The sequence below is a fragment of the Herpailurus yagouaroundi genome, unplaced genomic scaffold (genome assembly GCF_014898765.1).
Source record: "Herpailurus yagouaroundi ecotype Mexico unplaced genomic scaffold, PumYag 207, whole genome shotgun sequence".
Taxonomy (NCBI): Eukaryota; Metazoa; Chordata; class Mammalia; order Carnivora; family Felidae; genus Herpailurus; species Herpailurus yagouaroundi.
The window spans coordinates 2,320,004-2,346,890 of record NW_024412438.1 but is presented as its reverse complement, the minus strand read 5'-3'; the positions used below and the strand labels follow the sequence as shown (position 1 = coordinate 2,346,890).

The window sequence follows — 26,887 nt, the reverse complement described above, 5'->3', positions numbered from 1 at the left end:
TGGAAATGCAGAGCAGCAACTTGTTCAGCCTCACAGGACACATGCGACGGGTGACACATGTCAGAGCACTCTCCCTGCCATCATGAACAGCAGTGAGCTGGTGGGTCTGGGGGTTACAAATCAATGTCAGTAGGTGGGTCCATTAGCACAGACAGCCTCTGTGGATAATTGGTTATTTCAATGGCAGTGCTAGTGGAGATGTCCATGGTTAGATTTCAGTTACTCTAGTTTTTTTTTTAAATTTTTCATTTTAATACATTTTACTTTTTTTTAATTAAAAAATTTTTTTTATTTGATTTATTTTTTTAATTTACTTCCAAGCTAGTTAGCACATGGTGCAATAATGATTTCAGGAGTAAATTCCTTAATGTTCCTTGTCCATTTTGCCCATCCCCCCATCCACAATCCCCCCATCAACACTCTTTTTATTCTCTGTATTTAAGAGTCTCTTATGTTTTGTCCCCTTCCCTGTTTTTATATTATTTTTGTTTCCCTTCCCTTCAGTTCATCTGTTTTGTCTCTTAAAGTCCTCATATGAGTGAAGTCATATGGTATTTGTCTTTCTCTGACTAATTTCACTTAGCATAATATCCCCTAGTTCCATCCACGTAGTTGTGAATGGCAAGATTTCATTCTTTTTGATTGCTGAGTAATACTTCTTTGTATATATACACCACATCTTCTTTACTCATTCATCCATCAATGAACATTTGGCCTCTTTCCAAATACTTTGGCTGTTGTTGATAGCACTCCTGTAAACACTGTGGTGAATGTGCCCCTTCGAAACAGCCCATCTGTATCCCTTGGATAAATGCCTACTAGTGTAATTGCTGGGTTGTAGGGCAGTTGTATTTTTAATTTTTTGCAGAACCTCCATACTGTTTTCCAGAGTGGCTGCACCAGCTTGCATTCCCACCAACAATGCAAAAGAGATCCTCTTTCTCTGCATCCTTGCCAAAATCTGTTGTTGCCTGAGTTGTTAATGTTAGCCATTCTGACTGGTGTGAGGTGGTAACTCACTGTGGTTTTGATTTGTATTTCCCTGATGATGAGTGATATCGAGCATATTTTAATGTGTCGGTTGGCCATCTGGATGTCTTCTTTGGAGAAGTGTCTATTCATGTCTATTGCCCATTTCTTCAATGGATTATTTGGTTTTGGGTGTTGAGTTTGATAAGTTCTTTGATTTTGGATCCTAACCCTTTATCTGATATGTCATTTGCAAATATCTTCTCCCATTTCATTTCATTGGTTGCCTTTTAGTTTTGCTGATTGTTTCCTTTGCTGTGCAGAAGGTTTTTATTTTGATGAGCTCCCAAAAGTTCATTTTTGCTTTTGTTTCCCTTGCCTCCGGAGACGTGTTGAGTAAGAAGTTGCTGCAGCCGAGGTCAGAGAGGTTTTTGCCTGCTTTCTTCCCTAGTATTTTGATGGCTTCCTATTTTACATTTAGGTGTTTCATCCATCTTGAGTTTATTTTTTTGTGTGGAGTAAGAAAGTGGTTCAGGTTCATTTTTCTGCATGTTACTATACAGTCTTCCCAGCACTTCAGCCTCTTGCTGAAGAGACTGTCTTTATTCCATTGAATATTCCTTCCTGCTTTGCCAAAGATTAATTGGCCATACGTTGGTGGGTCCATTTCTGGGTACTGGGTTCTGTTCCATTGATCTGAGTGTCTGTTCTTGTGTCAGCACCATACTGTCTTGATATTACAGCTTTATAATACAGCCTGAAGTCTGGGATTGTGATGCCTCCTGCTTTGGTTTTCTTTTACAAGATTGCTTTGGCTGTTAGGGGTCTTTTCTTGTTCCATGCGAATTTTAGAATTGTTTGTTCTAGCGCTGCGAAGAGTGCTGGTGTTATTTTGATAGGTATTGCATTGAATATGTAGATTGTTTTGGATAGTATTTACATTTTTATAATATTTGTTCTTCCTATCCAGGAGCATGGAATCTTTTCCCATTTTTTGTGTGTCTTCTTCAATTTCTTTCATAAGCTGTCTATAGTTTTCAGTGCATAGATTTGTCACCTCTTTGGCTAGATTCATTCCTAGGTATTTTATGGTTTCTGGTGCAATTGTAAATGGGATCAGTTCCTTGATTTCTCTTTCTGTTGCTTCATTATTGATGTATAAGAATGCAACCGATTTCTGTGCATTGATTTGATATATGGCCACTTTGCTAAATTCATGGATCAGTTCTAGCAGTTTTTTGGTGGAATCTTTTGGGTTTTCCATATAGAGTATAGTATTATGTCATCTGTGGAGAGTGAAAGTTTGACTTCCTCCTGGCTGATTTTGATGCCTTTTATTTCCTTGTATTGTCTGATTGCTGAGGCTAAGACTTCCAATACTATGTTGAATAACAGTGGCGAGAGTGAACATCCCTGTCGTGTTCCTGACCTTAGGGGGAAAGCTCTCAGTTTTTCCCCATTGAGGATGATATATGGGTCTTTCATATATGGCTTTTACGATCTCGAGGTATGATCCTTCTATCCCTACTTTCTTAAGAGTTTTTATCAAGAAAGGATGCTGTATTTTGTCCAATGCTTTCTCTGCATCTATTGAGAGGATTATGTAGTTCTTGTTCTTCTTTTTACTGATGTGATAAACCACATTGATTGTTTTGTGGATATTGAACCAGCCCTGCATCCCAGGTATAAATCCCACTTGGTCGTGGTGAATAATTTTTTTTTAATGTATTGTTGGATCCCGTTGGCTAATATCTTGCTGAGGATTTTTGTATCCATGTTCATCGGGGAAATTGGTGTATATTTCTCCTTTTTCGTGGGGTCTCTGTCTGGTTTTGGAAGTAAGGTAATGCTGGCTTCATAGAAAGAGTTTGGAAGTTTTCCTTACATTTCTATTTTTTGGAACAGCTTCAAGAGAATAGGTGTTAACTCTTCCTTAAATGTTTGGTAGAATTCCCCTGGAAAGCCATCTGGCCCTGGACTCTTGTTTTTTGGCAGATTTTGGATTACTAATTTGATTTCCTTACTGGTTATGGGTCTGTTCAAATTTTCTATTTCTTCCTATTTCAGTTTTGGTAGTTTATATATTTCTAGGAATTTGTCTATTTCTTCCAGATTGCCCATTTTATTGGCATATAGTTGCTCAAAATATTCTCTTGTTACTGTTTTAATTTCTGCTGTGTTGGTTGTGATCTCTCCTCTTTCATTCTTGATTTTATTTATTTGGGTCCTTTCCTTTTTCTTTTTGATCATACTGGTCAGTGGTTTATCAATTCTGTTAATTCTTTCAAAGAACCAGCTTCTGGTTTCATTGATCTCTTCTACTGTTTTGCTGTTGCTCTTGTTGTGTTGTTTTGTTTTTGTTTTTTGTGTTTTTGTGTTTGTTTTTTGGTTTTGATAGTGTTGATTTCTGCTCTAATCTTTATTATTTCCTGTCTTCTGCTGGTTTTGGGTTTTATTTGCTGTTCTTTTTCCAACTCTTTAAGGTGTAAGGTTAGATTGTGTATCTGAGACCTTTCTTCCTTCTTTATGAAGGCCTGGATTGCCATATACTTCCATCTTATGGCAGCCTTTGCTGTGTCCTAGAGGTTTTGGGCTGTGGTGTTATCATTTTCATTGGCTTCTATGTACTTTTTAATTTCCTCTTTAACTTCTTGGTTAGCCTATTCATTCTTCAGTAGAATGTTCTTTAGTCTCCAAGTATTTGCTATCTTTCCAAATGTTTTCTTATGGTTGATTTTGAGTTTCATAGTGTTGTGGTCTGAAAATATGCATGGTATAATCTTGATCTCTTTGTACTTGTTGAGGGCTGATTTGTGTCCCAGTATGTGATCTACTCTGGAGAATGTTCCATGTGCACTGGAGAAGAATGCATATTCTGTTGCTTTAGGATGAAATGTTCTGAATATATCTGTTATGTCCATCTGGTCCAGTGTGTCATTCAAAGCCATTGTTTCCTTGTTGATTTTCTGTTTAGATGATCTGTCCATTGCTTTAAGTGGGGTGTTGAAGTCCCCTACTTTTATGGTATTATTATCAATGAGTTTCTTTATGTTTATAATTAATTGATTTATATATTTTGGGGCTAACTCATTTGGTACATAAATGTTTACAATTGTTAGGTCTTCCTGGAGGATAGTCCCCTTAATTATGATATAATGCCCTTCTTCATCTCTTGTTACAGTCTTTATTTTGAAGTCTAGATTGTCGGATATAAGTATGGCTACTCTGGCTTTCTTTTGACAATCATTAGCAGGATAGATGGTTCTCCATCCCCTTACTTTCAATCTGAAGGTGTCTTTAGGTCTAAAGTGGGTCTCTCGTAAACAGCATATAGATGGATCATGTTTTCTTATCCATTCTGTTACTCTATGTTTTTTTATTGGAGCATTTAGTCCAATGACGTTTAGAGCGAGTACTGAAAGATATGAGTTTATTGCCATTATTTTTCTTCTTGTAGAGTTCGAGTTTCTGGTGGTGTTTTCTGTCCCTTCTAGTCTTTGTTGCTTTTGGTCTTTTATTCCCCCTGTCTTTTCTCCTCTCAGAGAGTCCCCCTTAAATTATCTTGTAGGGCTGGTTTAGTGGTCACAAACTCCTTTAATTTTTGCTTGGGAAACTTTTAATCTCTCCTTCTATTTTGAATGACAGCCTTTCTGGATAAAGAATTCTTGGCTGCGTATTTTTCTGATTTGGCACATTGAATATATCCCGCCACTCCTTTCTGGCCTGCCAAGTTTCTGTGGATAGGTCTGCTGCAAACCTGATCTGTCTTACCTTGTAGGTTAAGGACCTTTTTCCCTTGCTGCTTTCATGATTCTTTCCTTGCTTGAGTATTTTGTGAATTTGACTATGATGTTCTTTGTTGATGGTTGGTTTTTGTTGAATCTAATGGGGGTCCTCTGTGCTTCCTGGATTTTGATGTCTGTGTCTTTCCCCAGGTTAGGAAAGTTTTCCACTCTTATTTGCTCACATAACCCTTCTAACCCCTTTTCCCTCTCTTCATCTTCTGGGACCCCTATGATTCTATTGCTCCTTTTAATGAGTCACTGATTTCTTTAATTATTAAATCATGCTCCTTTGTCTTAGTCTCCCTCTTTTTTTGTCTTCATTATTCTCCACAAGTTTGTCCTCTATATCACTGATTCTCTGTTCTGCCTCATCCATCCTTGCATCTGTGGCATCCATTTGAGATTGCAGCTCAGTTATAGCATTTTTATTTCATTCTGACTAGTTTTTACTTCTTTTATCTCCACAGTGAGGGATTCTAATTTATTTTTAGCCCCAGCTAGTATTCTTATTATCGTGATTCTAAATTCAGGTTCAGACATCTTGCTTGTATCTGTGTTGATTAAGTCCCTGGCTGTCACTTCTTCCTGTTCTTTCTTTTGGAGTGAATTCCTTTGTTTCATCATTTTGAAGGGAGGAAAGGAATAGATAAAGTAAAAAAAATTAAAATTAAAAACAACACACACACACAAATCAAATAAATGATGCTAGAATCTAGGTGTGTTTTGGTCTGGTTAATGAAACTAGTTTGATAGATTAGAGGAAAAAGGGGAAAAAAAGGAATACCTTTGAAAATTTGAGAAAATGAATACAATGAAACAGAATAACATGAAATGATGGAAGTAAGATGGAATATAAAAATTTTACAAAAAAGTAAAAAATATAGTAGAAAAAATAAAGAAAAATATTTTTAATAAAAATTGAAAATAAAAATAGATTTTTCTCTTTCTGTATTCAAGAAAAAGAAAAGTAATGAAAAAGAATACAAAAGAAAGAAAATTGAATAAATGGACCAGTGAACAGACTGAAATATGATTGAAATTACATCGGTTTCCCCTAGAAGTCAAACTATGAAGCACTTTATAGTCCATACACTAAGGAAGCAGAGAGGTTTCTGGTGTTCCTGAAGAGCAACATTGGCCCACTTGGGTGGGGCCTAGTGTATCAGCTGTGTTTTTCACTAGATGGCACTGCTTAGCTTACTGGGGTGGATTGTTGTGGTGCTTGTAGGTGTGTATGTGCATGCACAGAAGGGGTGAAAATGGAGTCACCCAGCTACCCAGTGCTCTCCCCTACTAGCAATCTTGCTCCTGTCCTTTGTCTCTGGTTTCCATCCACTCCCCGCTTTTACACTGTCTGTGACCAAGCCATTAGTTTACCAGGTGGCACTTCTCTCCTGAGTTTTATCTCAGATGTGGCTGTTTCCCCACCCCTCACTTCTGAGGGACTGCAGCTTTGACCCACTCAGATCGTCTGCAGGAGGGTCTCACCAAGCAATGGCTGGGTGCCGGCCATGCCCAGGAACATTTGTGGGACGGTGCTGCTGTTGATGCCCAGAGACTGCAGCTGGGCGCCAGCCCACCCCAGAAAAAGTTCACGCGATCGTACAGCAGCAGCGTTTCAGAGATTATGGAAAATCACAACACACATCTGGCACCAGGCTTCACCCTTAATGACCTTGTTCCAGCACCAGTGAATGTGGTTGTTCTCTGGGGTCTGCTGGGACTGGGTGGCCACACAACCTCTACCAAATGTCCTTTCAGCAGTGGAACCACTTCTCCCCATGTGGCCCAAGAAACTTCCAGGCCCCACTCTGCTCCTGGAGATTTGCCCTTCCCACCAGAGCACTGCCACGTATTGAGCTGAAGAGTTTCAGACTCTGAGATCTCCCTGTTTATAGAGTGTTAATGGAATTTAAACCCTCTCCTTTCTCCTTTCACCCTTTTTAGTTCAGTCCCTGCGACTGTTTCCACTTTTCCACTTTCCCTCCAGCTGCTTTTGGTGGGGTGCTTTTCCCGAACTCTCCCTCCATCTCCGTCTTCTCTCCTCAAGCAAAAATAGCTCCCTGCCCTCCACGGCTTCTCTCTCCCCCCGTTCACCTCTCCGCGCCGTGAACCTGATGAGTTCTGTGGTGCAGGGTGCAGATTGTTGCATTGATCCTCAAATCAGTTTTCTAGGTGTGCAGGATGGTTTAGTGTTGATCTGGCTGTATTTCATGGATGTGAGATGCAAAAAAACTTCCATGCTGTTCTGCCATCTTGGCTCCTCCTCCAGTTGGTTCTTTGCAGCATTGTATGATCAGTAGATTTGGTATGTGAGACAAGTTTGTGCTGGTCTTCCGGGATTGGACCGGTTTTGCTGATTTTCTGGAGGACTTGCCCTAGTGGAGATGTACCTGCAGGGTGTAGTGGAGGGGGCTTGATGTAAGAGGCTCCAACCTCCACTTGATGGGGCTATTTTGCTCACTGAGGTCAATCATGCTGGGGGAGGGTGGGAATGGCATTACCCTGCTCTCTCGTCCCCAGAAAGGGAAGCTCAAGCCTGCCGCTCCCCGGCAAGCCCGCACAGAAGAGCAAATAATCACCCATCTTGGGTCACGAGCTTCTTCCAGATCCCTGCCTTCACTCTGCCTGCATCCAAGCTGTCTGCCTGCCAGGTGGCTCAATACTCCTAGGTTTTATCTCAGATGAAGAGCTGTTTCAAAACTCCAAATTTTAAAGATCCACATGGTTCAGATTCATTCTAACCCTCTGGGAGAGTGTTTTGCTGCTTTTTTGCTGCTTGACAGTTCATCCCAGATATCAGTTGCCTGACAACGCAAAGTTTTGGAGTATATGGTAATGCTCAGCCAAAACCTGGCACCAAGGTTTGCTACCCTAAGCTGCCATCTCTATTTTATGCCAGTGAATAGAGCAGCACATTGGCATCTTCCAGGTCTTTTGTCCCCTACAGGCCATGCCACCTCTCCCAAATGAACTCCAAGCAGGGGAACAGTTTCTCCCCATGTGACCCAGGGGATCCTCAGACCATGCTGCCAGCTTCTGGGTCTCTACCTTTATTCCCCACCAGAGCACATTTAAGCCCACCAAACAGGACACTGGTGATTGTTCTGACCTCCAAAACTTCAGTCTTTGTGTTTCATTGCTTATAAATAATGTGGTAGTCAGTCTTCTTTTTCCACACAGTGGTTTTGGTGAAAATTTCTTAATGTAAAATACCCTTTGTGTGCATCCACCCTTTCTCTCCCTCCAACTCTCTCTCTCTCTCTCTCTCTCTCTCTCTCCCTCCCTCCCTCTCCTCTTTGCTCTGTGATCAGGGTTCCCTCCCCTTTGCAGTGTCCACAGTTCTTTTCTCCCCCAAAGCTCCTACCTGCCACATTGTGGCTGTTTTTGAGCTATTGTTGTTCAGTTTTGCTCTCTCAGTACCCAGATCATTTCCTGTGTACTCAAAATGTTTTGATATTCATCTACCTATGTTTGAGCAATGAGGCAAAGTTTCCCCTAGTACTCTGCCAACTTAACTCCCACCTGATAGGGAATTTAAAGTAAGGAAACCATAAGGAAACCATCTGATTTGAGTAAATAATGGAGGGCATCAGTGAGACCCTCAATAAAGGGAGAGAAGATAAAAAAAAGAAAGAATCAGAGAGGAAAAACTCAAGAGATGAAATTAAAAATACATGGATGGAATGAAGAGTAGACCATACGAAGCAGAAGAATGGATCAGCAACCTGGAGGATAAGGTAAATGGAAAGCAATCAAGCTGAGCAGGGGAGAGAAAAAATAATACAGAATGAAAATAGATTTATGGAACTCAGAGGCCCAGGCAAGCATAGTAACATTTGCATTATCAGGATCACAGAAAGAGAAAAGAGAGCAAAGGGTCAAAACATGTATTTGAAGAACGAATAGCTGGAGAATTCCCAAATCTGTTGATGGAAACAGAAATCAAGAATCAGACAGCACAGACAGAACCTTACAAAATTACTATGTCCACACCAAAAGACATAGTAATGAAAATGACAAAGAATCATGATAAGGGAGAATTTTAAAACCAGCAAGAGAAAAGAAGACAGTTGCATACAAAGGAAATCCATAAAGCTATCAGCTGATTTTTCATCAGAAACTTTGCAGACCAGAAGGGAGTGCCATGATATCTTCAAAGTGCAGAAAGAAAAAGACCTCTAAACAAGAATGCTGTACCCAGCAATTGAATTGAAGGAGAATTAATGAGTTTCCCAGACAAACAAAAGTTATGGGAATTCATGACCACTAACCCACAATACAAGAAATACTGAAAGGAACTGTGAGTAGTAAGGAAAGGAAAGATCAAAAGGAAAGGGAGCACAAAAGTAGTAAAAATAAGGATATACATAAAAATGAGTCAAAGGACTCACAAAATAAAGGAAGTAAAATATGACACCATATCCCTAAAATGTGGGGAGAGAGAATAAAGAATGATTTCAAAGTTAAGTGACCAATAAGTTAATATTGACTGCTATATACAGAAGATGATATATATAACCTAAATGATAACTACAAATCAAAAATTAATAGTAGGTACTCAAAAAATAAAGAGAAAACAATCCAAGTATATTACTAAAGAACACAACTAATCACAAAAAAAAAGAGACCAAGAGGAGAAAGGACCAGAAAATACCTAAACAACAATGAAACAAGTAACAAAATGGGAGTAAGCATATGCCTAACAATAAATACATTGAATATAAGTAGATTAAATGCTGTAATCAAAAGACATAGTGTGATGAGATGGATGAAAAAACAAGTCATATCTCTATACTGGCTACAAAAGACTCATTTCAGACCTAAATACACATGTAGACTGAAAAGGAAGGGATGGAGAAACATTTATCCAGCAAATGAATGTGAAATGGAAGCCAAAATAGTGTTTAAAGGAAAAACTGTACCAAGAGACAAAGATGAACACTATGTACTAATAAATCAAATAATGGAACAAGAAATACAGCAGTTGTGAATATTTCTGCACCCTACATGAAAGCACCCAAATACATAAAGCATTTAATAGCAAACACAAAGAGAAAATGAACTAGGAACAATGGCTTTGAATGATACATCAAATCTGATAGATCTAAATGATATATTCAGAACATTCCATCCTAAAACAGCAGAATACATATTCTCTTCAAGTGCACATGAAACATCCTCCAGAACAGACCATATATTACACAATGAAACAAGTCTCAATAAATTCAAGAAGATGAAAATCATACCAAGCATCTTGTTCTGACAGCAACACTATGAAATTAGAAATTAACCACAAGAAAAAAAAATCTGGAAAAAGCATAAAATACATGAAGTGTAAATAACATGGCACTAAGCAATTAATGGATCAGCCCAAGAAATCAAAGAGGAAATAAAATTTCACGGAGACAAATGAAAATGAAAACACAATAGTCCAAAATTTCTGGGATATAGCAAAGGCTGTTTTAAGAGGAAGGTTTATAGCAATACAGGCCTACCTAAAGTAGCAAGAAAAATCTCTAGAAACAACCTAACCTTACAACTAAAGGAGCTCGAAAAAGAAGAAGAAATAAAACCCTTAAGCAGCAGAAGAAAGGAAAGAATAAAGATTAGAACAATTTAAATTATATAGAAAATTTTTTAGAAGGACACAAAAGAACAGATCAATGAAACTAGGAGGTGGTTCTTTCAATAGAACAACACAATTGATAAACATTTTGCCAGGTACATAAAAAAAGGAGCGAGTAATAGAGTGAACTCAAACAAAATCAGAAATTAAAGAGGAAAATAACAACTGACACAACAGAAATAAAAAGGGTTTTAAGAGACTATTATGAAAAATTATACACCATCAAATTGGACAGCCTACAAGAAATGGATAGATTCCTAACAACACATAATCTCCCATAAATGCAGTCAGATGAAATAGAAACTTGGAGCAGACCATTTATCAGCAATGAAATTGAATCAGCGAGGGAAAAATTCCTAACAAACAAAAGTCCAGGACCAGAAACCTTCACAGGAGAATTCTACCAGATATTTAAAGAAGAAATAATACCTATTCTTCTCAAACTATTCCACAATATTGGGTGGAAAGCAGCGCTTCAAAATCATTTTATGAAGCCAGAATTATCCTGATACCAAAAGCAGATAAAAACACTATAAAAGAGAGAACTGCAGTCCAATACTTCAGATGAATAAAGATACAAAAATCCACAACATCATAGTAACAGATTGAATCCAACAATACATTAAAAATTTCATTTGTAATGATCATGTGGAATTTATTCCTAAGATTCAGTATCATTCAATATTTACAAATCAATCAGTATTATATATGACATAACAAGAGACAGGATAAAAACTGTATGATCATTTCAATAGGTGCAGCAAATTTGTTTGACACAGTACAACATCCATTGATGATAAAGTCCCTCAACAAAATAGAGTTAGAGATAACACAGCTCGCCACAATAAAGGTCATATATAAAAAACCCACAGCAAACATCATACTTAATAGTGGAAAATTGAGACCATTTCCCTTCATTTCAGGAAGAAGGCAAGGATATCCTCTATCACCATTTTTATTCAACACAGTACTGGAAGTCTCAGCCACAGAAATCAGACAAGAAAAAGTACATACAGATTTACCAAGAAGAAGAAAAACATTCAGTATTTGCAGATGACACAATACTACATATAAAAATCCTGAAGATCCCTCCAAAACTACCAGAGAAAATAAATGAATTCAGTATGGTCACAGTATACAGACTCAATTTAGAAAAATCCCTCGCATTTATATACACTAATAATGAGGCAGCAGAAAGAGAAATTAAGAAAACCATCCATTTATAGTTGCACCAAAAATAATAACATATCTAGGCATACACTTGACCAAAGAGGCAAAAGACCTGTGCTCTGAAAACTATAACACACTGATGAAAACATTTGAATGAGACACAAAGAAATGGAAAGGCATTCCATGCACATGGACTGGAAGAAGAAATATGTGAACATGTGTATACTACTCAAAGCAATCTATAGATTTAGTGCAATACCGCTCTAAATCCCAATAGAATTTTTCACAGAACTAAAGCCAACAATGTAAAATTTGTATGCAACCACAAAAGACTCCAAATGGCCGAAGAAATCTGGAAAAAGAAAAACAAAGCTGGAGGTATCACAATTCCATATTTCAAGTTATACAACAAAGCTATGGTAATCAAAACAGTATGGTATTGGCACAAAAGTAGACACATAGATGAATGGAAGAGAGTAGAGAGCCCAGAAATAAATCAATGATCTTATGGTCAATTAATCTTTGACAAAGGAGGCAAGAATTTGCAATAGGAAAAAGAAAGTCTCTTCAACAAACGGTGTTGGGAAAACTGGACAGCTACATGTAAAAGATAGAAACTAGACCACTTTCTGACACCATACATGAAAATGAACTTAAACTAGCTTAAGGACCTAAATGTGAGACCTGAAATCATATACATCGTAGAAAAGAGCATGCCCAGTAATGTCTCTGACATCAGCCACAGCAACGTTTTTCTAGATATGTCTCCTGAGGCAAGGGAAACAAAAGGAAAAGATAAGCTGTTGAGACTGCATCAAGATAAAAAGCTTCTGCACAGTGAAGGAAACAATTAACAAAACTAAAAGGCAGCCTATGGAATGGGAGAAGATATTACCAAATAACATATCTGATAAAGGATTAGTATCCAAAATATGTAAAGAACTTGTACAACAAAACACCAAAAAGACAAATCATCCAATTAAAAAATGGGCAGAAGACATGAATAGATATTTCTCTCAAGAGGACATCCAGATGGCCAACAGACCCCTGAAAAGATGCTCAACATCACTAATCGTCAGGGAAATGCAAAGCAAAACCACAACAAGAAATCACCTCACACCAGAGTGGCTAAATTTATTTATTTATTTATTTATTTATTTATTTATTTATTAAAATTTTTATTTTTTCAATATATGAAGTTTATTGTCATATTGGTTTCCATACAACACACAGTGCTCATCCCAAAAGGTGCCCTCCTCAATACCCATCACCCACCCTTCCCTCCCTCCCAACCCCCATCAACCCTCAGTTTGTTCTCAGTTTTTAAGAGTCTCTTATGCTTTGGCTCTCTTCCACTCTAACCTCTTTTTTTTTTTCTTCCCCTCCCCCATGGGTTTCTGTTAAGTTTCTCAGGATCCACATAAGAGTGAAACCATATGGTATCTGTCTTTCTCTGTATGGCTTATTTCACTTAGCATCACACTCTCCAGTTCCATCCACGTTGCTACAAAAGGGCCATATTTCATTCTTTCTCATTGCCACGTAGTACTCCATTGTGTATATAAGCCACAATTTCTTTATCCATTCATCAGTTGATGGACATTTGGGCTCTTTCCATAATTTGGCTATTGTTGAGAGTGCTGCTATAAACATTGGGGTACAAGTGCCCCTGTGCATCAGTACTCCTGTATCCCTTGGGTAAATTCCTAGCAGTGCTATTGCTGGGTCATAGGGTAGGTCTATTTTTAATTTTCTGAGGAACCTCCACACTGTTTTCCAGAGTGGCTGCACCAATTTGCATTCCCACCAACAGTGCAAGAGGGTTCCCTTTTCTCCACATCCTCTCCAGCATCTATAGTCTACTGATTCAGAGTGGCTAAATTTAAACACAGAAGAAACAAGTGTTGGGGAAGATGTGGAGAAAAAGGAAGTTGCACCCTGCTGGTGGGAGTGCAAATTGGTACAGCCACTAAGGAAAACAGTATTGAGCTTCCTCAAAAAACTAAAAGCAGAATTACCATATGATCCATTAATTCTACTACTGTATACGTACCCAAGTAATACAAAAACAGCAATTTGAACACATACACGCACCCTTATGTTTATTGCAGCATTACGTACAATAGCCAAGATATGGAAGCAGCCATAGTGTCTGTGGATAGATGAATGGACAAATATGATGTGGTATACACATACAGTGGAATATCACTAGCTGCAACAAGGAGCGAAATCCTTCCATTTGCAACCGCATGGATAGATCTAGAAAATATGATGGTAAGTGAAATAAGTCAGTAAGAGAAAGACAAATAGCATATGATTCCACTTATACGTGGAATTTAAGAAACAAGAGAAACAAACAACAAAAAAAGAGATAAGAACAAAAAGAACTGGACCCTGAACTATAGAGAACACACTGCTGGTTACCAAGGAGGATGTGGTGGCATGTGGGTGAAGTAGGTGAAGCAGATTAGGATTACCCTTATATTGATGAGCACTGAGTAAGGTGTAGAGGTGCTGAATCACTCTATTGTACACCTAAAACTAATATAACACTGTATGTTAACTATACTGGAATTAAAAAAAAAAAACCCAACCAAACAGAAGACCACTAACACTAATCAGCTGGGTTGGAGGTGAGACACGAAGGAAGTTCTTGGGCAGTGTCCCAAGGACTGGAGAGACAGGGTGACAGCAGACTCCAGGGCTGGGTGCTGGGGAACTGTGTGTCTTCATGGGTTACTGTCTGGATGACGAGAAAAGGCACGAGTGGTAGGGTCCCTTTTCCATGCCATGCAAGACTTGCTCCCCAGCACTTGAATTAGGGCCTCAGGGAGCAGGATGGAGGCAGGTGACAGGGAGAAGCTGGAAGCCGAGAGGAGGATCAGACCCGGAGGGGAAGTGAAAGTCTGAGTAGGTGTCCAGGGTTGAGGGCGGAGACTCAGGGAAGGTGTGTGTGTTGAGAAGGAAGTCAGAAGAGAGGGGCTGCGTGTGGGGAGGTTTGTGAGAACAGACGTCAAAGACCCACTTTCCGAGAGAAAGAAAGCACATCTGCAAAAAGATGCTGTTGTTGCAACTGGTCTTGCTCACGGTTCTTGTCCCAGGTGGTGACAGTGACGATGGTGAGGGCTCTGGGCCTGCCCTGTGGGGGCACGTGTGTGTGCGTGTGTCTGTGTGTGTGCTTGTATGTGTGCGCACACACATGTGTGCATTGGTGTGCATGTGCTTGTATTCTGTATGTGTAAATATATGTGACTATGTGTGGATAGTGCCTGTGTGCGTCTCTCTGTTTGCATGTGTGCACATGTGTGTGTCTGTACATCTGTGTTTTTGTATGCGTGTGTGCGTAATTCTGAGTATTTGTGTGTGTACATACGTGCATTTGTGTCTGTGCATATGGGCATGCAGGGTGTGGGTTCCCCAGCACATACCTGGGGAGTGTGGGATGTCAGCCTAGTTCCTTCCTGAGCATCCTTGACCCCAGGGCCTTGTACTCTTCTGGACCATGGGTATGAAGCTCTGGGCTCTGGGGCAGCACATGTCTCCAGAGGGAACTACGGCTCCCTTTCCTCCAGATTTTGAGGCCCCTCCCTGAGACCTTTTTCTTCATTCTCTCTCCTTCCCAATGCCCTCCTCTTCCTCAGTCTATCTGTTCTTCTCGTACAGACTTCCAGGAGCCGATCACTTTTCGAAGCATCATGACAGCATCCTTTTACAACCATTCCTGGACACAAAATCTGGGCTCTGCTTGGCTGGATGGGCTGCAGACTCATGGCTGGGACAGCAAGAAAGGCATTTTCATGTACAAGTGGCCTTGGTCCAAGGGCAACTTCAGCGAGAAGGAGCTGAGGGAAGAGGAAAGGACATTACAGACATTCTCCATGATTTTTCCTTTGATATTTCAGAACCATGTTCGTCAATGGCAACTTGAATGTGAGTTTGGATCCATCAGGGAAGATGGGATGGAGGTGGCAGGCGTGTGCATCTCCTTGAGTTCCTTCTTCCTCTAGGAAGGAGTGTCCCCTGGCTTCTGAACTTCATGTCTCTCCCCATCGTAAAACTGAGTTCCACATGTGTTTAGGGGGCAGAACCTAGACCCCGATTCTTGAAAACCTTCATGTCTTCTGCTACTTCCCATCCTCTCATTGACCACAGGCTGTGTTGTCATGTCTCTATTGGTATCTCCCATGACCACCCCATTTCCTGGCCTCCGGCCAGGTACCCACCTCTCCCTCACTCTGTGACTGATCCTTGAAATGTGCTTTTCACCCAATCCAGATCGCTCAGTGAATCTATGTGTTTCCTGTACCCACTGCTCTCCCCTCACCCTAGATGATTTTATCCCAGCTCTCCATTGGAGACCTTCCCTGTTCTCTGCCACACCCTTCCAGTATCTTCTCCCACATTTGTGCCTTCCTCAGTCATTCACCTCTTCCTCTGACTCCAGTGACTACCCATTTTCTGAGCCTCCACCTAAACCAAACTTTGCTCCATTCTTTCCAATACACTCAATATCTCCCTCTGCTTTCTTTGCCTTTCACTTATATTCACCTCATTTCATTTCTTTCTCTCTCCCTTTCCTATAACACACAGCCTCTGTTCCCAGATCCCTTTCAGGTACAGGTGGCAAAAGGCTGTGGACTACATGTTGGGGAGCCATCAGTAGGCTTCATGAAGATTGCATATGAAGGATCAGATCTCGTGAGCTTCCAGAACATGTCATGGTGGCCATCTCCGAAAGGAGGAAGGAGGGCTCAGCAGGTCTCCAAACTATTCAATCAGTACCATGTGGTCAACTTAAGAATACGAGCACATATTATTGACATCTGTCCCGTTTCCTCTTGGGTCTTCTAGACGCAGGGAAGGCAGATCTTCAGCGACAAGGTCAGTCCTGCTCCCTCTCTCCAAGCATTCTCTATTTTGCACTCATAAATTTGCAACATTTCCTCAAATTCAGAGTGAAAAGGGGCCAAGAGGGAGAGGGGTGATGTTGACCGGTTTCTAGAGGTGGAAAGACGTGTGTATCTAAAGCGATGTGAAGATTTACCTTCTCAGTCTGAGAATACCTGTCCTGTGTCTGCAGTGAGGCCAGAGGCCTGGCTGTCCACTGGCCCAAGTCCGGGGCCTGGCCATCTGCTCCTCGTGTGCCACGTCTCTGGCTTCTACCCAAAGCCAGTATGGGTGACGTGGATGCGGGGTGAGGAGGAGCACCAGGGAACCCGGCGAGGTGACATCTTGCCCCACGCTGATGGGACATGGTATCTTCAGACGTCCTTGGACGTGGAAGCCAGAGAGGCAGCCGGCCTGTCTTGCCGAGTGAGACACAGCAGCCTAGGAGGCCACGATATGGTCTTCTACTGGGGTGAGAAAGGGTGGGGTCCCCTCTGGGAAAGACGGTGGCAGGTCCTCAGAGCCAGAGAACCTGAAGAGAAACTTGGGATTCTAGGATTCCAGACTAAAAAGTACCTATATTTAGTAACCCAGGAAGTGGTGAGCTGTATGTGAGGGTCCTGTAGATGTGGGAGGAAGCAGAGATTGGGTGAACGGTTCATCTCTGAGCAGGGATAGAAACCAGAAGGAGGAAGGGTGGTTGGTGAGGCAGAAGGTGATGGGAGCAAAAAGGACCAGGTAGGTGCAGGTCAACCCGGGGTGGATGGGAATTGACACCCTCTGTGCACCGAACCCACAGAGCAGCACCGCCCGGTGGGCTTGGTCTTCCTGGCGGTGGTCGTGCCCCTGGTGCTTCTGCCAGGTCTTGCCTCCTGGCTCTGGAAGCGTCGGTAAGTCTCTGGAGCCACCTTTCTGCACTTTCCGAAGTGTCTCCCCACTTTCCTGTCTGTCCTCAGCCCTCCTCGTCCCAGTGTCGTTCCCCCTGCATTCCTCACCTCCCCCTGCTGCAGAACAATTTCCAGTCTGTTCCTCCCAGGAAATCACACAAGACACCTCAGTGTACTGGCCTCCCTTTGGAGTGAGATCCCGGCAGCCCAGGACCAGGACGTCCCTAAACCCAGCTCAGTGGTGATGGACCAGCAAGTCTCTGTGTGACTGTTGTCTTTCCTTTCTGGTCAGTGATCAGTTGTCAAGATGAGTTAAGTGTAGTTTAGGGGGATTTGTTGTTCTGACCTGACTCTGGGACTTAAATCTCAAAATTATCTCAGAGTATAATGAAGTCCCAGCAATGTCCATGCGTCACAGGCATCAGACATCACTTCCTCCAGTGAGCCGTCCCTTATTCATAACTGGAAGCAGTCTTTGCTTCGTGAGGATTAGCACCACATTTTCCTGCACTTGGCAAATCTATTCCTGACCCCCAGCCCTTGTTGCCAACAGTTAGGGTCCTTTCCCTTCTAATTCTTAGGACTTTAGAGATGAGGTCCATGTCTTTTTAATATTTGTATCCTTGGCAAGGAGCCCCACTGCATGGAATATGTCCTCAATAAATACCTGTGTTGAATTTATGTCAGTTTCATAGGTTTGTCTTTTTCTTTTGCCTCCTGACAGGTCTGTAGTAGTTCAGATGTTTGTACACGTGGACATTTCTGGAAAATAACGTTGACATAGAAGGGACGGAAAAGGTGAAAAATATTGGGAGGGGGAGAGCAAATCATGGCACTTCACCAAACTTCTCCCCTACGTTGGACTATTTGCCTGCTTCTGTTGGGTCCAGTCCACCTGTCATGCTCTCATGGCCACCTTGTGGTTTTTGGTTGGTTGACTCCACCCTCGTGTGTAGCCCTGGGTTCTAATCAGCCTGACTTCCTCAGGAGAAAGCATCTTTGACAACGTGACAGGACAAAGGATGGACAGGTAACCTCCAGTTCATGACAATCATCAGACAGCTGCCACTTGTCCTTGCCCAGAGTGATGGTTCAGGGCCACGCACCTGCTCCAGGTGGCTCAGGTCACAGGCATTCTGATTCCCGTGGTCAATGGCAGAGAATGAGATGATCTTTCTTGTCCCAGATGATAAGGTCGGGGTATGAAGCGTAGACAACTGCAATCCATTTTTCAGCAGCAGAACAGCAAGCCTGAGGATGACACCTGCATTCAAGAAGGCAGAGAAATTGTACATGTGAAGTTTTCCAAGAGGTTGGATCCAACGTGTTCTCACCACAAGAATGAGAAGAAGAGAAAAGAAAGAGAAAGGAGAGGACCCAGATGTGAGGTGGTGGGGTAGTGTGGTTGTGGGCATCACGTCGCCCTGTACATCAAGTGTGTACTTCGTTTTATGTGTTTTTTTTTTTTTTTGGAGAAAACAGAGTTTATTGCCCAGCAATTAAAAGTATTCAAATGTGGGATGAAAGCTACATAAAATGTTAATTTTCACGCTTTGCTTGAATTCAGGTTTTCTTGACCAATGCTTCATTTTCCTTCAAAATGCTGCATGCCACTCGAGGCTCGGCAGCTCAGGACCTGAGCGTCACCTGCAGCTCCCTGCATGCCGTGTGCACTGGGCTCCCGACGTTCTTCAGGCCGTCCTCTCGGAGAAGCTGCTGGAAGACTTTCATCAGGAGGACCTTTGTTCATGCCACATCACAGGCTCTGCTGCACCAGCCAGAGCTGGCGAAGGCCCATGTGGCCCGTGGGGCCTCCCAGCCATCCTTCCTCAGGGGCTAGAAAACTGCACTCTGTACAAAGGTACAGTTTTCATTTGTCAGCCTATTCCCGTGAAGCAGAAAACAGTAGCAACAACAAAACCAAAGCACCACAAAAGTGAAGGCAGACGCACAGACCCACAGAATGGACTGGAGCCCCAATAACCCTGGGATCCCCGGTTCCATCAGCCCATTCATTTCCTGTATGGTTTCAGCCCACAAAGGTGGATTTCTGTCCTTTGTGATTGGGTGCTCCCTCTGATGGACGTGGACGTGGCCCCTGGGGATGCTGGGCTAATATCTCTCTTCCTTGCGGTGTTCTTCCTCACTCTTGTCTTCCTTGCCTTCAATTCTTGAAAATATTCCTCTATTCTTTTTCTTGCCTGCTTGTCTTTTTCTTCACGTGTCCTCACCTGTCACACTCTTACCCTGTCTTATTGACACTGACATCTGGATCAATCCCTATCCTGGGTGTTTTCGTGGGTTTCTAACAAACCGCTGAGCAGGAATCGAGTGCTGGTTCAGCTGCTGGATACGTGGTAAACATTTTCTCCAGGGTTTTCCTAGAGATGGAAGGGTAAGCTGCACCAGCCTTCATGAACCAGGAGCTGTCGTGGCAATGGCATTAAATACTCAAAATGCGAGAAATTTTCCATGGATTTCTTCCCAACACATGTATTCATTCATTCACTCATTCATTCATTCATTCATTCGTACATTCTGTTATTCATTCATTCATTCATTCATGACTTAGTCAGCTTTTCCTATTTGTATGGTAAACATGTTCTCTAAGACTGGTTCTAAAATGTATGAGAGGCAGCTGTGTGTACAGGTGTTTAAGACATAACGAATAATCTTGTCCTCCAAGCTTTTTTTTTTTTTTTTGATATGTACATTTAATCATTCAGAGCAAACTTTAGAATTGGTAAATAAGAAAATTTAACCTCATGGATTTCAGCAATAATTGCTTTATTAAATGATCCATGAATCACACATCACCCCAAGTGGCCCTCAGGTAGGCACTTAGAGAAGTTGTACAAATGGAAGGTTTTTCCAGAGGGAGGGTGGGGCCGGGGAGATAGCAGCAAATGTGAAGGATTGTTCCAGGAATCAGGCCTCTTTCTTGGGGGAAGAGTAAGGGCTCTTATCATGCATATGACCTCATCTGTCTTTGGGGGCTGGAGAGAAACCAGGTGACAGACTCACTGCTCAGCGGAAAGAAAAATTTGCTGGTGATGACTGGGTAAGGCTACGTTTCTGGGTGGTTGTAGTTTGTTCAATTGGGTATGAAGTCCCAGGGAGGGAACTCAGCTGATGACATCATTTTGGGTCTGCGATTTTCTTTTTCTAACAGGATGTGGCTCAAGGGCATGTATCTTCATCGTCTTGAACCCCCACCAGCAGGAGCTGCCCTTGGTTCCCTGCTGGCTGGTCTGCTTCAGACAGAGAGGGGGACGCTACCTCTGCTCTGGTCCAGTCCCATCCTCAGCCAGGTGCTTTGTGTTTCAGTTTGGGGACTGGGCCTTCCGAGAGTTCCCCCTTTGCTCAGAAGATGGAGCCTCTTAGTCTGGGACAAGGTGTGTTCCTGTCCCTTCCCCCACTGCCCCTCGCCCTAGCTGCAGAGTGGCTCACTGTGCCCTGAGGTAGTGGGGCTCCCTGCCCTTCCCACACCCAGTGAAGGCTCCTTCCTTTCTGTGTGGGGGATGGTGGCCTTCCCGCCCTTCTCAGGAGGGAGCTGCTGTCAGACCCCAGGCTTGTACCACCAGAAAGCAGTTCTCTGGTCTGAATCCTGGACTTCAGTTTGTCAGGACCCTGGGAGGCCAATGGGCAAAAGCCTAGAGGCATATCAAATTTGCTAAGTCTGTGACTCTCAGGGCCTCCCAGTCCTCAATGAGCCTTCAGTCATTTGTTAACAATTGTAGCTGAATTGTTCATTCTGGTTTATAAAGCCTCTGGCATCTGAATCCCTGATTTCCTTGGAGGAGTCTGTATTTCCCTAGATTTTTGGGTTGACAACTTGCTCTCACCCTTCAACTTTGATGGATTCCAGAGAAGTGATTTGGGCGATCCAGCTTTTCAAAATCTTATGTGTGGGAGTGAGCTCTTTCCAATTTTCTATGTTCCAGTCTGAACTTGCCAAAAATATTATCTTTCTCTCAACAGCCTGAGTTTATTTCAGTTTACTGGTCATCCAAGAAATAACAAGACAAATAGCCCAAACACATTATCCAGATGACATAAAGCACAAATACTTAAGGGCTTTTAAACACTTAAGAACACCACGGAAGTAGAAGGTCAGCATGTCCAGCACGGCCAACTCATGATAAGACAAGCATGGAACATTCTAGCAGGAATAGTAGGAAAGGAATCTGGATACATGATTCCAGAACACTCTATTAAGTCCACACACTATAAATTCCCGTGATTTCTTGTTGTAGATTTGCCGTAGGACCCTCGGTGTGAACTTCATGGTTATTAGCATATGCTTGACTCCAAAAGATACCTGTGTAGATTCAGATTTCATCAAGTAGGATTACAACTAATACTTTTGGATACTAAAAACATTTTTATGCCAAAGAAATCCATAACCTTTAAGAATAATTTGATGCCTGAACTGAATTATTCAATCACTCAGAGTTAATCATCGAGCGCCTACCACTTGCCAGGCCCTGTTGGATTTGGGATCCGGTTCCAGGAGATTCGAAACACCTGAGCCAACCACTGAGTCAAGATTCTGAGAGGGCAAACACCTGTAAAGGTCACCACTTTAGTAAATATTGTTTCAGGCAGGTTTGTTAGAGTCTACGGTCTGCACATTAAAAGAAAACTCAGCACACCAAAATGGTTAGTTCTTGGTTGACGTGATTTTCTTCCCAAGTAGACTAAAAGCTCCTTGAATACTGGTTGCATTGTGAACACTGTATTGTCATGCGTGTAGCGAGGTGCTTGGATCCAGGAAGCTGTTAAGCGACGGTTTGGTGAGTGAATATACATTAATGCAAGTCCGACTGAGGGGGTGTTCTTCAGATGTTTCAATACCCTGTGGTCTCTCTGATGGCAACTGATTCTCCCCTAAAAATAATGGTGAACTGGTGGTTGTTGATACTGTTACACAGGCAATCATGGCGAAATTTGGAAAAGCAAGTAGAGTAAGTGTTAAAAGAAACCTATGGACTCAAAATGGGGCCTTGGGCAGGCCAACTCCCCAAACCTTGTTTAACCTAACCTAAGTGCATTCCAACCTCCCCCAGAAATGTAAGTCTTCCCCTGTCATTGAGGAATTCTCTGTTCATCACAAGTGAGGTCCTCTCTCACATGGACCCTCTCCATCCCCCAAGAGAGGAAGTCATCTGTGTGATTAGACCCCTTTCCTCAATTAAAAGAAGGTGACCTTCAAATTTATCTGGTTGATTTTGAATTTTAATGCAGACAGTGAGAAGGCATAGATGGGAATGGGTTGGGGTGGGGGTGAGACATGGACGGAAGCCCTTGTGGGGTGTTGCAAGGTCATGAGAAGGTGACAGCAGGGGCCGGGGCTGGGTGCTGGGGAGCCGTGTGTCTTCATGGGTTACTGTCTGGATGAGGAGAAAAGGCACGAGAGGTAGGGTCCCTTTTCCATGCCATGCAAGACTTGCTCCCCAGCACTCGAATTAGGGCCTCAGGGAGCACGATGGAGGCTGGTGACAAGGGGAAACTGGAAGCCAGAGAGGAGGGTCAGACCCAGAGGGGAAGTGAGAGTCTGAATAGGTGTCCAGGGTTGAGGGCGGAGCCCATTTGCATTGTCGCGGAGACTCAGGGAAGGCGGCTGTGTTGAGAAGGAAGTCAGAAGAGAGGGGCTGCGTGTGGGGAGGTTTGTGAGAACAGAAGCCAAAGACCCACTTTCCGAGAGAAAGAAAGCACATCTGCAAAAAGATGCTGTTGTTGCAACTGGTCTTGCTCACGGTTCTCGTCCCAGGCGGTGACAGTGACGATGGTGAGGATGTGGCCCTGCCTGGTCGGTGCAAGAGTGTTTGTCTACATTTGTGTGATGTGTGTCATGTGTGCACATATGTTGTTGTGTACATGTGTGCGTGTGTGTATATGTGTATGAGTACGTGTGCATAGGTGCCTGTGTGTGTACCTCTGTGTGTTTCTGCCGTGTGTGCACGTGTGTGGGTGGGTGTCTGTATGTCTGTGTTTGCGTCTGTGTCTATGTGCGTGCATATCACGTGTAACTCTGAGTGTGTGTGTACGTGTGTGCATCGGTGTCTGTGCGCGTGTGCACACATGGTGTGGGTTCCCCAGCACATCCCTGGGGAGTGAGGCATGTCCACCTGGTTCCTCCCTGAGCATCCCTGACCCCAGGGCCTTGTGCTCCTCTGAATGACGGGTGCCAAGCTCGGGGCTCTGGGGCAGCACGCGTCTCCAGAGGGAACTATGGCTCCCTGTCCTCCAGGTTTTGGTGCCCCTCCCTGGCCCCTTTTGCTGATTCTCTCTCCTTCCCTCTGCCCTCCTCTTCCTCAGTCTGTCTGTTCTTCTGGCACAGACTTCCAGGAGCCAAAAACTTTTCGAATCATCCTGACCGCATCTTTTTACAACCGTGCCCGGGCACAAAATCAGGGTTCAGCTTGGCTGGGACAGCTGCAGACTCATGGCTGGGACAGCAAGACTGGAGCGTTCATTTTCCTGCGGCCTTGGTCCAGGGGCAACTTCAGCAACGAGCATTTCATGGAACTGGAAAAGTTATTCCATTCATACTCCATTAGATTTCTTCAGGTATTTCAGGACCATGTCAGTCAATGGCAGCTTGAATGTGAGTTCGGGTCCCTCAGGGCAGGTGGGATGGAGGTGGTCGGTGTGTGTGTCACCTTGAGTTCCTTCTTCCTCCTGGGTAGACCCTCCACTGGCTACTGAACCTCTCGACTCCCCATCGTAAAACTGAATCACACCCCCCTGTTCACGGGGCAGAAGCCAGACCCTGATTCTCGAAAAGCTTTTTGTCTTCTGTTCCTTCCCCTCCTCTCGTTGACCTCAGGCTGTGCTCTGAGGCCTCCAGTAATGTCTGCAGTGACCACCCCATTCCCTGGCCTGCAGCCAGACATCCTCCACTCCCTCACTCTGTGACTGATCCTTGAAATGTGCTTTTCTCCCTGTTCAGTCCCCTCAATGACCTCTGTCTATGTGTTCCTTGTATCCACTTCTCTCTCCTCACCCTAGATGATTTTATCCAAGCTCTCCAGTGGAGGCCTTCCCTGTTCTCTGCCCACACCCTTCCAGTCACTCCTCCAACATTTGTTTCTTCCGCAGTCATTCACCTCCTCCTCTGCCTCCAGTGACCACCACTTCCCCTCTCTCTGAGCCTTCACTCAAAGCACACTTTGCTTGATTCCTTCCAATACCCTCAACTTCTCCTTCTTCCGTCCATGGCTTCCACTCACCTCATGTCAACACTTTCCCTTCTCTATTCCTGTATCTCACAACCTCTCTTTCCAGATCCGTTTCAGGTCCAGCTGGAAGGAGGCTGTGAGCTGCACCTTGGAGAAGCATCAGAAGGATTTGTGCATATTGGATATCAAGGATCAGATCTCATGAGCTTCCAGAACACGTCATGGTGGCCATCTCCAAAGGGGGGCAGAAGGACCGAAGAAGTCTGCACACTCTTCAATCGGTTCTATGTGGTCAATGAAATTATACACACACTTTTCAGTGATACCTGCCCTCAGTTCCTCTTGAGTCTTCTTGATGCAGGAAAGGCATATCTCAAGCGACAAGGTCAGTCCTGCTCCCAACCTCCAAGCATTCTCTCTGTGCATTCATAAATTCGCACCATTTCTCAGCTTCAGGGTAAGAGGGGCCAAGAGGGAGAGGGGATGATGCTGACAGGTTTCTAGAGGTGGAGCAATGTAGGTATCTCAACTGACGTGAAGATCTTCCCTCTCAGTCTGAGAATTCCTGTCCTGTCTCTGCAGTGAGGCCCGAGGCCTGGCTGTCCACTGGCCCCAGTCCAGGGCCTGGCCATCTGCTCCTCATGTGCCACGTCTCTGGCTTCTACCCAAAGCCAGTGTGGGTGACGTGGATGCGGGGTGAGCAGGAGCACCAGGGCACCCGACGAGGCGAGGTCTTGCCCCATGCTGACGGGACATGGTATCTTCAGACATCCTTGGACGTGGAAGCCAGGGAGGCAGCCGGCCTGTCTTGCCGAGTGAGACACAGCAGTCTAGGAGGCCAGGACATGGTCCTCTACTGGGGTGAGAAAAGGGCTGGTGCCCAGCTGGGAAAGGGTGGTCCTCCAGCAGTGCAGGAGAGACAGATACAAAGTTGGGATTCTAGGGACTCCAGATCATAAAGGACTAAAATTTAGTGACCTAAGAAATGGAGAGCTGGGTGTGAGGGTCCTGTAGATGCAGCAGGAAGCAGAGGGTCGGTTGAAGGGTCCATCTGTGAGCAGGGATGGGAGAGGAGAAAGAGGAAGGGTGGTTGGTGAGGCAGAGGGTGACGGGAGCAAAAGGGACCAGGAAGGTGCAGGTCAACCCGGGGTGGATGGGAAATGACACCCTCTGTGCACCGAACCCACAGAGCAGCACCGCCCCGTGGGCTTGGTCTTCCTGGCGGTGGTCGTGCCCCTGGTGCTTCTGCCAGGTCTTGCGTTCTGGCTCTGGAAGCGCTGGTAAGTCTGGAACCACCTTCCTGCTCTTTCCCAACTGTGTAAATCCATGCCCCTTCCCCTGGAGTCCTCACCTCCACCTGCTGCAGAGCATTTCCAATCTGTTCCTCCCAGGAAATCACACTGGAGACCTCAGTGCACTGGCCTCCCTTCGGAGAGAGATCCCAGAAGCCCCGGTTCCAGCACTTACCTAAACCCAGCTCAGTGGTGACGGATTTGCAAGTCTCTGCGTGCAACTTTTGTCTTTCCTTTGTGCTCGATGATCAGTTGTCAATATCGGCCAAGAATAATTTAGTGGGCTTTGTTGTTCTCACCTGATTCTTGGAGTTAAATTCTACATTTTCTCCAAGTAAAATGAAGGCTGAGTACCTCCCTGGGTCACAGGCATCAGATGCCACTTCCTCCAGGGAGCCCTCCCTGATTTTCAAGGGGAAGCAGTCTCTGCCTGCTGAGAATTTCCAACGTCCATAGTTTCTCTTTGGCAAACGTATGACTCACTTCCCATCCCTTATTGTCCCCAGTTGGATCCCTTTTCCATCCTAATTCTTAGGCCTCTTGAGAGTAAAGTCCATGTCTTTCTAATATTTGTATCCTTGGCAAGGAGTCTCGCCTGCATGGAATATGTTCTTAATAAAAATGTGTGTTGAATTGATGCCAATTTCGTAGTTTTTTCTTCTTTCGCCTCCTGTGGTGTTTGTAGTAGTTGAGACGTTTGATGTTCTTCTTGTCAAAAGTCTTTTCACTTTGTCTGGAGACTTGATACTGTTATGGTTCCTTGGTAACATCTCTGAGCCTCTGAGGAGAATACAGTTTTGTCTGTGGATATTTCTATTATTTAAACACAGACACCTGTTGGAGTGGACCTGTTGTGGATGAAAGGAGGAGGGAAGACACAGGTCCTGGCTGTTTGAGGCCCTCAGGAACAGCAGCAGAGACGTCACCTTGGGGCTTGTTGGCAATATAGGGGCTTGGTCTCAGCTGAGGTTCACTGCATCACAATTTGCATTTTAGCAAAACCAGCAGGGGATTCACAGGTGCATAAATGTGGTGCCTGAGAGGTAGCTGTGCGAGTGCGTCCCTGGAGGGAAGCGAGTGGGTC

At 43.7% G+C, this 26,887-nt stretch overlaps 1 protein-coding gene across 6 annotated transcripts in view; it reads left to right on the top strand.

Moving 5' to 3' along the window:
• Positions 1–26,446, top strand: part of LOC121015546 (T-cell surface glycoprotein CD1a-like) — a 59,309-nt gene extending 32,863 nt beyond the window's left edge. Inside the window, exons 1-6 of one of the 6 annotated variants that reach the window (XM_040452502.1) lie at positions 14,580–14,672; positions 23,671–23,937; positions 24,618–24,896; positions 25,094–25,372; positions 25,701–25,791; positions 25,903–26,446. In XM_040452502.1, coding sequence (XP_040308436.1) covers positions 14,612–14,672; positions 23,671–23,937; positions 24,618–24,896; positions 25,094–25,372; positions 25,701–25,791; positions 25,903–25,999 — 1,074 coding nt within the window. In that variant the 5' untranslated portion in view covers positions 14,580–14,611 and the 3' untranslated portion in view covers positions 26,000–26,446. Of the gene's footprint in view, positions 1–14,579; positions 14,673–17,521; positions 19,189–22,992; positions 23,140–23,670; positions 23,938–24,617; positions 24,897–25,093; positions 25,373–25,700; positions 25,792–25,902 lie in introns of those variants that run through there. The other 5 variants (XM_040452499.1, XM_040452498.1, XM_040452501.1 and 2 more) reach the window with 5 other exon arrangements.
• The last annotated feature ends 441 nt before the right edge of the window (positions 26,447–26,887 follow it).